Source organism: Suncus etruscus, chromosome 15, assembly GCF_024139225.1.
Source record: "Suncus etruscus isolate mSunEtr1 chromosome 15, mSunEtr1.pri.cur, whole genome shotgun sequence".
Lineage (NCBI taxonomy): Eukaryota > Metazoa > Chordata > Mammalia > Eulipotyphla > Soricidae > Suncus > Suncus etruscus.
Genome location: NC_064862.1, coordinates 33,772,668 through 33,784,395, shown reverse-complemented (window position 1 = coordinate 33,784,395; position 11,728 = coordinate 33,772,668). Strand labels below are relative to the sequence as shown.

The 11,728-nt window shown below is 53.5% G+C and overlaps 1 protein-coding gene across 1 annotated transcript; it reads right to left on the bottom strand.

The window, feature by feature from the left end:
• Positions 1–41: 41 nt before the first annotated feature.
• Positions 42–3,219, bottom strand: RASL10A (RAS like family 10 member A). Its single transcript, XM_049789020.1, has 3 exons — positions 2,903–3,219; positions 1,412–1,536; positions 42–694 (listed from the first exon to the last, which is right to left on the bottom strand). The coding sequence occupies exons 1-3, from the start codon at positions 3,128–3,130 to the stop codon at positions 427–429; spliced, it is 621 nt and encodes a 206-aa protein (XP_049644977.1). The 5' UTR covers positions 3,131–3,219; the 3' UTR covers positions 42–426.
• Positions 3,220–11,728: the final 8,509 nt, after the last annotated feature.

Sequence of the window (11,728 nt, the reverse complement as noted above, 5' to 3'; positions counted from 1 at the left end):
CTATAGCCACTATTCCTCCCATCCCAGAAATGACCAGCTCATTTGAAACTGACTTCCCCCCTTTATTGCCTCCCTGGGGGTGAGACTTAGAAGAGTTTTTCATTAATAATCAGGGAGGTGCCAATCAAAACAACAATTAAAAAAAAGTTTTTCCAATGAAGTATTAACAGATTAACAGTCTGTCTGAGCTCCAATCAAATTCACTGCGAGATCCCTTTCATCCGGAAGGAGGATCTTGACTCTGAGGTTCAAGGTGGCCGAATGCGGTTCCAAAAGCCAGGCCTCTTGTTGCCTAGGAGAAATGGGCGGGAGCTTCTCTCGCCCAATCAGCGAAGACGCTCCGAGAGAAGTCCGGCGACCTCGTCCAATGGGTGGGTTTGTATCCGTTCTCGGCCCCGCCCCCAGGTTCTGGATCTTCCAATCCGGTCACATAAGAACGCAGCGCGCGGGATGCAGCGCCCCCTGCAGGCGCAGGGCGGGGTGCGCAGGCCGGGCGCGCACCAGCGCACAGCGCAGCAGCTCCCGGAAGAGCCGGAGCACGTGCCAGTTGTACTTGGCCGAGCACTCGAGGTAGCCGCAGCGCCAGCCCCTGCGCACCAGGGTGGCCAGTGCTCGCCGAGGTCCAAAGCGCAGCCGCTGCCGATCCCGCTTGTTCCCCACCACCAGGATGGGCGCCTCGGGCGCGCCTGCAGGCCTGGGGGCGTCCAGATGGAAATTGGGGGTGGAGGGAGGCATCTTTGGGCCTTGGATCCCAATGCCAGAAAACCCTTCTCTCCCAGCCCCTGGTGGGTATCTGCTCTGGTTTTTGTCTCTTTGTTTTGGGGCCGTCCCCATACTCCCTGGCTCTGTGCTCAGGAATCACTCCTGGCAAACTTGGGGGTAGAGGTGGAAGGAGAGACTATATGGGATGGTGGGTATCAAACTTGGGTTGGCTGCATGCAAGGCAAGCGCCCTACTCACTGCTATTGCTCTGGCCCTTGGGTATCTACTCTGAGTCCTTCCCTCCGGTGGCCAGAGACCCCCCGCATGCCAAGTACTCCCTTTGCGACCCAACAACCATTATGCGCTTGGAGAACTCCCCTTGGGCCGGCCTCTCTTGAAAGGCCTGGGAGTCAAAGCACCCCAAAGCAGGGCCGGAGAGATAGCATGGAGATAGAGCATTTGCCTTTCATGTTGAAGGATGGTGGTTCAAATCCAGGCATCCCATATGGTCTCCCGAGCCTGCCAGGAGCGATTTCTGAGTGTAGAGCCAGGAGTAACCCCTGAGCGCAGCAGGGTGTGACCCCATAAGCAAAAAACAAAAACAAAAAGCACCCCAAAGCGAAGCAAAGCAACACCCTCTTGGGACCAACTTCCCTCCTGCAAACTTGCCTCCCCCCGACCCCCAGTCGCACCCACCAACGGCCCCCACCTGTTCTCAGCTATGCGCTGCCTCAGGACCTTCACGTAGTCGAAACTGTCCAGGCTGCAGATGTCGTAGACAAGAACGAAGGCATCCGTGTCCTGCAAGTTCCAGTCCTTGGTGTCTGGCCTTTCCTGAGGGCAGGAGGCCAGGGTTGGTTGGACGCTCAATTCAGAGTTCAGCATCGGTGCTCAACGAGTTACCGTTTGCATCTCTCTCTTTGTCCTTTCCCTCCAAACCTCTATGTCCTCTGGGCTAGCCGCCGGGGTGAAAATCCCCGGAGTGTGCCAGACAGCTCAGTCTCCCTTCCATTCTGGGTCTCCCTGTGGTGCACCCCTCTATCTTCCTCCTGCTTTCAGCTCCCACTCTGGCCAGGCCCCGCCTCGGCCTCCACCCTGGCTGTTTACCTCGGCCACTGAATTCCAAAGCCCACCCACGCTCGCTCCCCATCCCCACGCCCTCGAGTCCCCCTTGAGTGTTTGCAGCTGGACACACACACACACACACACACACACACACACACACACACATACACACACACACTTAGGCCTTCCACCTACGCACGTACGCTGTGCTTGCCCCCAGGGTTCCTTTGCGGCTTCCTTACATCAAAACTTTATGCTTGGGGGGAGCCTGAGCAATAGCACAGAAGTAGGGCTTGCACTTGGCCAACCCCAGACGGATCCAGGTTCAATCCCTGGCATCCCATATGGTCCCCCCGAGCCTGCCAGGAGCGATTTCTAAGCGCAGAGCCAGGAGTCACCCCTGAGCACTGCCGGGTGTGACCCCTCCAAAAAACAACCAACTTCATGCTTCCAGGTTCAGGCCGAACATTACCCCTCCAGGAAGCCCTGCTAAATCCTGCCCCCTTGCTCCTTTCCAACTCTCAGACCCTTCTAGCTCCAAGGGTTAGAAGTCTCGACTGGGTTCTGCATCATGGAGGATTTGGTCCATGTCACGAGAATGACACCCTTCCTCCTGGGAAGATTCCACCCATCTGTTCCCAACCTCTCCCACCGAGGCACTGCTCCAAAGTGTGCCCCAAAGCAGCCTCCTCCTTCACCCCATCCCCAAAAAGATATGACCATGCTCTGTCGCTCCCTCAATCAGGGACACCACCAGCAGCAGGCAGAGACACACACACACACACACACACACACACACACACACACACGCACACACACATACACACAAACACAGTGAGTGAAAAAAGGCCACTTTGCAACACCACACAATCTCCACCGGGTTTTGGGGTCGTGGAGAGTAGGGATGGAAGAAAGAAACACAAGTACCGAAATACACATCAGCTGGGGGTCAGCCACGAGGACACAACACACACACACACACACACACACACACACACACACACATACACGTTTGCAATGGTGCACACACACACACACACACACACACACACACACACACACAGTCCTTCCACGCACTCAATTCCCACGCGGCCTGGCACGGCCCTGCCCCTCCTCCCCTGGAGCTGATGGATACCTCTGGCCCTGCCGGGCTTGGACCCGGACCCGGGCCAGCTGGGCCGTCGCCGTCGCGGATGCTCAGGTCATAGACGGCGCCGTCGAGCAGCACGGCGGGCCGGTAAAGACACGGCCCGTCCGTAGGCCGGTGGCGCTCCGGGTAGTCGCCGAAGAGGAACTGGCGGATGATGGCCGTCTTGCCCACGCCGGGGGCGCCCAGCACGGCCACCCGCAGGCTGCCCCCCATGGCCCGCGCGCGCGCCGGGGCGTCTCATGGGCGGTGCGCCCCGACCTCGCCTCGCCGGCTCCTCGGCCACCCCGGGAGAGGCCGGGCCCGCAGACAAAGCCCGAGGCGGGAAGGCAGCAGCGAGACAGCCGAGCCCGGCGCAGCTCGGCCCGGCCCGGCTCGGCTCGGCTCGGCTCCGGCGGTGCCCAGGCGCTGGAGAGACAAGATGCGCCCCGTGCGCCCCGCAGCGCGCACACCCCGCCTCCGAGCCGCCACCTCCTCCGCGCGGGGCCGGGCCAGCGGCTGGCTGGCTGGCTGGTCGGGTGTGGGGTGCGGGGTGCGGGGGGCTCGGCTGCTCCCGGCGCCTCGGTGCCCGCGCCTGCTCGCCCCAGCCGGCTGCCGAGCTCCCGGAGCTGAGTCTGCTCTGCTCTGCTCTGCTGGAGGCGGCGATGAGGTCACCGCCCGCCCCCAAAACCTCCCGTGCAGGGTCGCGGGCAGCTCGGTCCCCCGAGCCTCAAGGCACGTCCCTGGCCCGCAGTCCCGGCGCGCCCCGGTGCGTGCGACCTTGGGCCAGTCGCGGCGGCCGTCACGGGTGGCCCCCCGCCCCGAAGCCTGGCACCCCGACTTTCCTTACTACGTGCCTTGCTTTGTGCCTGGGCTTAGTTCAGGAGTGTTGGCATCGCCCCAACTCCTCCAACCCCAAGCGGCCTCCCTGGAGAGGAGAGAAAAGGGGAGTGGGCCTGGGAGCGCCTTTGACGACCCCACCCTGCAGATCCCACCTGCCCACGGGGTCCAGGGCCCCCAACCAGATCCCACCTGTCCACGGGGTCCAGGGCCCCCAACCAGATCCCAGCTGCCCACGGGGTCCAGGGCCCCCCAACCAGATCCCACCTACCCACGGGGGAAACTGGATGGCAAATAGCTGTCATCTAGCCATGAGGGTTGCCCAGCTCAGCCCAGCCCCACCTCCTTGTCCCAGGGAGGCAGAAAGATCCAGAAAATGGCCTGGTGCACCCCCAGTCTGCTCCGCCAGGCTCTGAGCAGACTCCACCTGTAGCTTTTTCTCAAAGCCAGCAGCCTCCACCCCCCGCCCACCCCCCACTAACCTGGAGCTGGCGCAAGCGCCGTCCCCAGCCATAGCTTGGAGAGGGGATGCGCGCGCGCCCCTGCTGTCGCCTCGGAGCGGTTCCGCATCTCGGAGCAGATGCTCAGGTGCTGGAGGGCGCAGACGTTTGTCGCAACCCTCACGAAGGGCTTCATTACCTTGTCTGCTCCACTAGCCTTCCCCGTCACTGCTGTTTCTTTTTTCGAGGGGGGTTGGTTTTTTGGGGAGCCAAACCCAGTTGCTGCTGCTTGGAAGTCATTCCTGGTGATTCTCATCACCAAGATATGTTGCTGGGGATAAGACTAGGGTCATCCATAAGCAAAGCAAACCTTTCATTCTTGTTTTGGGGCCACACCGGCAGTTTTGGGGGCGTTACTCCTGGCTCTGTGTTCAGAAATCGCTCCTGCAGGCTCGGGGGACCATATGGGATGCCTGGGATTGAAACCAGGTTGGCCGCGTGCCAGGCAAACGCCCTACCCGCTGTGCAATCGCTCCATCCTCCAAACCTTTACTTCTCCCGCTTATGTTTGTTTGTTTGTTTGTTTGTTTATGGGCTACATAAGGCAGTGTTCAGGGTTTACTCTTGGATCTGTAGGCAGGGACCTACCTACAAAGGAGGGACCATAATGTAGTGTGAGGAACTAAACTTTGTTTAGGTTTGTGCAAGGAAAGGGCCTGAGCCCATATTAAAAGAAGTGACTAGAACGTTAGTACAGGGATTAAGTGCCTTACACACAACTAACTCTGGTTTGATCCCTGGCAGCATGTAAAATTCTTCCAAATGGGCTGGAGCAGTGGTGCAAGTGGTAGGGCGTTTGCCTTGCATGCATTAACCTAGGACAGACCATGGTTCAATCGCTTGGCGTCCTATATGGTTCCCCAAGCCAGGAACTATTTCTGAGCGCATAGCCAGGAGTAATCCCTGAGCATCACCGCATGTGGCTAAATAATAATAATAATAATAATAATAATAAATAATTCTTCCAGGGACCGGTGAGGTGGTGCTAGAGGTAAGGTGTCTGCCTTGCAAGCGCTAGCCAAGGAAGGACCTCGGTTCAATCCCCCGGCGTCCCATATGGTCCCCCCAAGCCAGGGATGATTTCTGAGCGCTTAGCCAGGAGTAACCCCTGATCATCAAATGGGTGTGGCCCAAAAAACCAAAAAAAAAAAAATTCTTCCAAACAATGCTAGGAGTAAATCTTTTTTTGGGGGGGAGGGGCCACACCCAGCATCGCTCAGGGGTTATTCCTGGCTCTACACTCATAAATCACTCCTGGCAGGCTCAGGGGACCATATGGGATGCCAGGATTCGAACCACCATCTTTCTACATGCAAGGCAAACACCTTACCTCCATGCTATCTCTTCGACCCCCGCCAGGAGTAAATCTTTTTTTTGTTTTTGTTTTTGGGTTACACCGGCAGCGATCAGGGATTACTTCTGGCTCTATGCTCAGAAATCGTCCCTGGCAGGCACAGGGGACCAGGAGTAAATCTTAAGCTCTTCTGGATGTGGCCCAAAATGGAAAAGGAAAAGAAGGTCAGAGTAGTACTCTGCATGCAGAAGGCCTTTGTTCAATCCCTGGCACAGATGGTCTCCAAAGCACTGTCCGGAGTGACCCTGAGCATAGAGCTGAGAGTAAACCCAGAGCATAGCCAGTTGTGGCCCAAACCCTCTCCCAAACTAGAGGAAAGTTAAAGTAAGAAAAATGGGGCTGAGAGGCTGGAGTAATAGCATAGCAGAAAGGCAAGTTGCCTTGCACCTGGCCCACCTGGGACGGACCTGGATTCGATTCCCGGCATCCCATTTGGCCTCCAGAGCCTGCCAGGAGCGATTTCTGAGCGCAGAGCCAGGAATAACCCGAGTGAAAAGAAAAATGGGGCTGGGAGATGATTTCAAGGACTGAAACACTGGTACCATATATGCCCTCGAGCACCACCACGATCAACCCCTGAGCACTGACTGGAAGGATCCCCAAGAGGAAAAAAGAAGCCAAGAAAAAGCTGTCTTAGGGAAGAAGATTCTAAACGTAGGATCCAGGGACAAGAGAAGCCAAGGAAAAGGGTCATGTGGCAGGGAACAAACGGAGGACCCTGAGTCAGGATATTGGGGTTCTTTCAATCCTCTCCTCAGCCGGACCTGTATCCACCTCCCAACCCAGTGAGGACACTAGCCTTATCTTCGTGACCTCTCTTGAGGTGTCCCCTGACCTCTGACCTTGTCTGCAGTTCCAGGAACAAACTCCTGAAACTGTGCTTTGCACTGCTACCTGAGCATGTTACCCCCCAGTCCTCTCACCTTTCTATTTGTTTATTCCTGTTGTTATTTGTTTGGGCTGTGCTCAGGCCCTACTTCTGGCTCTGTGCTCAGGGATTGCTACTGGGGCTTGGGGACCATATGGGTGTTGAGGATTGGATTTAGGTTGGCCGTGTGCAAAACAAGTGCCCTACTTGTTGTACTATCTATGGTTCCTATCATTTACCCTTGGTTGTTTGTAGGGTCACATCTAGTGGCGCTCTGGCCTTACTCCTGGCTCTGCACTCAGGAATCACCCTTGGCAGACTTAGGGGATTCATACGGGATGCCAGAATAGAACCCAGATTTGCCGTATGCAAGGCAAATGTCCCACCTGCTGTACCATCTATCCAGGTTCCCCTACCACTCACTTTTTTTTGTTTGTTTTTTGTTTTCTTTTTCAGGCCACACCCGTTTGATGCTCAGGGGTTACTCCTGGTTAAGTGCTCAGAAATCGCCCCTGGCTTGAGGGTACCATATGGGACGCCAGGGCATCGAACCGTGGTCCTTCCTTGGTTAGCACTTGCAAGGCAGACACCTTACCTCTAGTGCCACCTCGCCGGCCCATACCACTCACTTTTTTTTTTTTTTTTTTTTTTGGTTTTTGGGTCACACCTGGCGGTGCTCAGGGGTTACTCCTGGCTGTCTGCTCAGAAATAGCTCCTGGCAGGCACGGGGGACCATATGGGACACCAGGATTCGAACCAACCACCTTTGGTCCTGGATCGGCTGCTTGCAAGGCAAACACCGCTGCGCTATCTCTCCGGGCCTGTACTATCTTTTAAGCCCCATAACTTTCTGTTTTTGTTTTGGGGCCACACCTACCATGCTCAGGGATTACTCCCAGCTCTGCACACAGGACTTACTTCTGTTGGGACTTGGGGAGGAAATTTCTTCATTTTTAATGTATGTATGTATTTTGGTTTGGGGGTTACACCCAGCTCTATGCTCAGTGTTGCTCCTGGAGGCGCTCAGGAGATCAAGTAGTCCCAGGTATCTGCAGTCTGGAGAGACAGTCTAGGCCCTAGACTCGAGTTTAGGACCTCGATGGCAAACCTATGGCACGCATGCCAGCTGTGGCATGTGAAGGCCTTGCAGCTGGCACGCGGGAAGGTCTGCAATTAAGATATGAGGCGTGTCGGGAGGCAAGTGTGCCAGTGTCTGCTTTGCAGTTCACCTGGCAACAGGACTGGACTGGCCATTGGGAGGACATGCTGACACTTTGAGGAAGTTCTTTGGTTTTGTGCGGCAGTTTGGGCACTTGGGCTCAAAAAGGTTAGTCATCACAGTTCTAGGGGGTAGGGTTTGCACACAACTAATCCATGTTCAATCCCTGGCTGCAAAGAACCCTCAGGCACCACTAGGAATGATCCCTGAGCACAGAGCCAGAAGTAAATTCTGAGCACAGCTGAGTGTGGCCTGCTAACAAACAAAAATCCACAAAACTGGGGCCTCCTTCATGCAAAGCATGTGTTCAGTTCTTTAGACCATCTATCTAGACACACACACACACACACACATTTCTTTTTGTCTTTTGGGTCACATCAAAACATTTTATAGTAGTGTTAATCTTGTCTACCCTATAAAGTGTTTTTGTTTGTTCGGTTTTGGGGTCACACCTGGTGGTAATCAGGGCTTACTCCTGGGTATATGTTCAGGGATCACTCTTGGTGGGATTTGGGGGACCATAATGGGGTGTTAGGAATTGAACCCAGGTCAGCCTCATACAAGGCAAAGGTCTTACCTGCTGTACTATTTCTCTGGCCCTACCATACATGTTTTTTGTCTATCACTTATTAACATATAGACACAGAAATTCTGATTTTATATATATATATATATATATATATATATATATTTGTGTGTGTTTTGATTTGTTTTTGGGCCACACCCGGTGATGCTCAGGGGTTACTCCTGGCTATGCACTCAGAAATTGCTCCTGGCTTGGGGGCCATATGGATGCTAGAAAATCGAACTGTGGTCCGTCCTAGGTCAGCCTGCATGCAAGGCAAATGCCCTTCCGCTGCACCCTAGGAGCCAAATATGAAACAACTAAAGCAACAACATAGGGGCATGGAATTAAATCAGAGGGTAAAAGAAATATCAAGCTGGGCTGTAGCTCTACATTCAATTGCTTGTTTTGCATATGTAGGGTCCAGGGTTCCATCCCAGACACACACACCTCACACACACAAAGTAAAATAAATATTCATGAGCTGCTAAAGAACCTCTCCTTCCTTACAGAAAAATTGCAAATGATTTATGAAGCAATCCCTGGCCCCTCACTTTCTCTGGCTGTAGGCTGCCCTTAGGGACTTGCTCCCCCGAAGATGAGAGCATAAAAATGGGGTGACCATGACTGTAGGAGTCCATAGAGCCCTGTGACATGCCCCTGAAGGAATGTGGGGACAGGGCAGCGCTGTGGCTGGTTGTCTTCTTCCTGAACCCCAAAGACTCCCTCCTCCTCCCTTCGACCATGGGGGAAACAGCAGAGGCTCAGAGCTGGGCTGAAAGATGTGACTGGCTCTCCTGAGAAAGTGGAGAACTTGTCACAGCCCAGCAGGGACTGAGGCATAACAGGAACGTGGGATTTGGGAGCAGAAGGACATGAGTAGGCAAACTAGTGGAATCCGAACCACGCCTGGAGTTTTACAAGTTATTACATAACTTGTTATTTCATGTGGCCTATTGAAAGATATCCTTGTAAGGATAGACTTACATCACCAATGTATCATATATATGGAAAAGAGCCCTTATGTGAAAGCAACCAAAAAAGGTAAATAAGAGAGAACTGGGATGGGGCCAGAAAGATGGCACAGCAGTAGGGTATTTTGCCTTCCATGCAGCTGACCTGGGTTCCATGCCCGGTGTCCCTGGAGCCCACCATTCCCCCTCCTCCCCTCCTTCCCTCCTTCCCTCCCTCCCTCCCTCCCTCCCTCCCTCCCTCCCTTCCTTCCTTCCTTCCTTCCTTCTTTCCTTCCTTCCTTCCTTCCTTCCTTCCTTCCTTCCTTCCTTCCTTCCTTCCTTCCTTCCTTCCTTCCTTCCTTCCTTCCTTCCTTCCTTCCTTCCTTCTTTCCTTCCTTCCATGTCCTTCCTTCCTTCCATGTCCTTCCTTGTTCTTTTTTTTGGGGGGGGGTCATCATACCCGGCGGCTCTCAGGGATAACTCCTGGCTCTGCGCTCAGAAATCGCTCCTGGCAGTCTTGGGGGACCATATGGAATGCTGGAATCGAATCTGGGGTTGTCCCAGGTCAGCCTCGTGCAAGGCAAAAGCCTTACTGCTGTGCTTCTCTCTGGCCTCCCAGAAGTGATTTCTGAGCACAGAGCCAGGAGTAACTCCCAAGCACTGCTGGATGTGGCCCAAAAAGCAAAAAAAAAAAAAAAAAAGAAAGAAAAGTGAATTGGGGTCGGAGTGATAGCACAGTGGGTAGGGTGTTTGTCTTGCACATGGCTGACTTAGGTTCAATCCCCAGAATCCCATATAGTCTCCCAATCCTTCCAGGAGTGATTTCTGAGGACAGAACCAGGAGTAACTCGAGTACTACCAGCAATGTCCTCCTCCACCCCCCGCCCCAAAAAAAGAGCGAATTTATGTAAGAATAAGTGTGAAGTACAAGGACATTTTTTTCTTTTGGGGAAACCATACCCAAGATACTCAGGGCTTTCCTAGTACAGTGCTTAGGGAACCACACTCAAACATGCCCAAGGGAAAGAAACTGTGTGATGTGATCAAACCCCACATTCCTTATTCAGTCTCTGTACTCAGAAATCACTTCTGCCTGAGACCAAACCCAGGTTGGCCCTGGGCCAGAGCAACAGAAAAGCATTTGCCTTCCACCGTATCTTGAGCGCAGAGCCAGGATTAACCTTTGAGCACTGCTCGGTATGGCCCCAAAACAAAACCAAACAAAAAAACCTGGGTTGGCTGTGAACAAGTTAGGCACCCTATCAATGTGCTATTTCCCAGCCCCCTCTTTTTTGGATTGGGGGCACACCTAGCAGTGTTCAGGGCCTACTCCTGGCCCTGCACTCAGGAATTACTCCTGGCTGGCTCAGGGACCATATGGAGTACTCTGAAGTGAACCCAGGTGAGCTGCATGAAAGGCAACTACCTCCCTGCTGTACTACTGCTCTAGCTCTTTATAATGCTTCTTAAAAGGCACAGTGACCAGGGGCCGGTGCAGTGGTACAAGTAGTAGGGTGTCTGCCTTGCATGTGCTAACCTAGGATGGACTGTGCTTTGATCCCCCGGTGTCCCATAAGGTCCCCCAAGCCAGGAGCAATTTCTGAGTGCATAGCCAGGAGTAACCCCTGAGCATTGCCAGGTATGGCTCAAAAAGAAAAAAAAAGGTACAATGACCAGTAACCAGCATGGGACAAATCCTCTGGAACAGAACAGAGTGCGGAATAGCACGCACATGTATGTGGGACATTGGTATATGATAAAGATGACATTTCAAATATGTGGGGGAAAGATGAATTATTCAGTTAACGGTGTGACGATAACTGGGGAACCATCTGGGGAAAGAGGAGTTGGATCCTAACTTTATTGAACATAGAAAGCCCAGATGGAACAGAACAGAAATGCAGAAACTGAGGTCAGCACTAGAGAGAAGATACAAGAACAACATAGAAAACAATTTAAGGGGCCTGGAAAGATAGGATAGTAGGTAGGGTGCTTGCCTTGCATACAGCTGAGTGGTCTGATCTCCAGTTTCCCATATGGTCTTGTGAGCCCTACCAGGAATGAGCTCTAGGGGGTCAGAGAAATAGCACAGTGGTAGGCCATTTGCCTTGCATGCGCCCAACCTGGGACAGACCTGGGCTGGATTCCTGGCATCCCATATGGTCTCCCGTGCCTGCCAGGAGCAACTTCTGAGTACAGAGCCAGGTAACCCCTGAGCATCTGGGTGTGACCCCAAAACAGAAAACAAACAAAAATAATCCCTGAATGCAGAGCCAAGAATGAGCCCTGAGCAACCTTCCGTGTAGCCCCAAAACACAATAAAAAAGCTAAAACAAAAACCCTCATGTGGAGATGTAAATTTTTTGTTTTGGGCACACCTGGTAGTGGTGTGCAAGGCTTACTCCTTGCTCAGGGACCCTGTGATACTAGGGATTAAACTTCAGTTAGCCACATATAAAGCAAGTAAGTGCCTTACCTGCTAGGCTATCTTTTCTTTCTTTCTTCCTTCTTTCTTTCTCTCTTTTTTCTTCTTTTT

Bases quoted from the DNA above. Each gene is read 5' to 3' on its own strand.
- RASL10A (XM_049789020.1), bottom strand. From the start codon at position 3,130: ATGGGGGGCAGCCTGCGGGTGGCCGTGCTGGGCGCCCCCGGCGTGGGC. The intron at 1,537-2,902 runs GTATCCATCAGC...TCCTGCCCTCAG, and splicing joins CAAGCCCGGCAGGGCCAGAG to GAAAGGCCAGACACCAAGGA. The intron at 695-1,411 runs GTGGGGGCCGTT...GGACGCCCCCAG, and splicing joins CAGCGCATAGCTGAGAACAG to GCCTGCAGGCGCGCCCGAGG.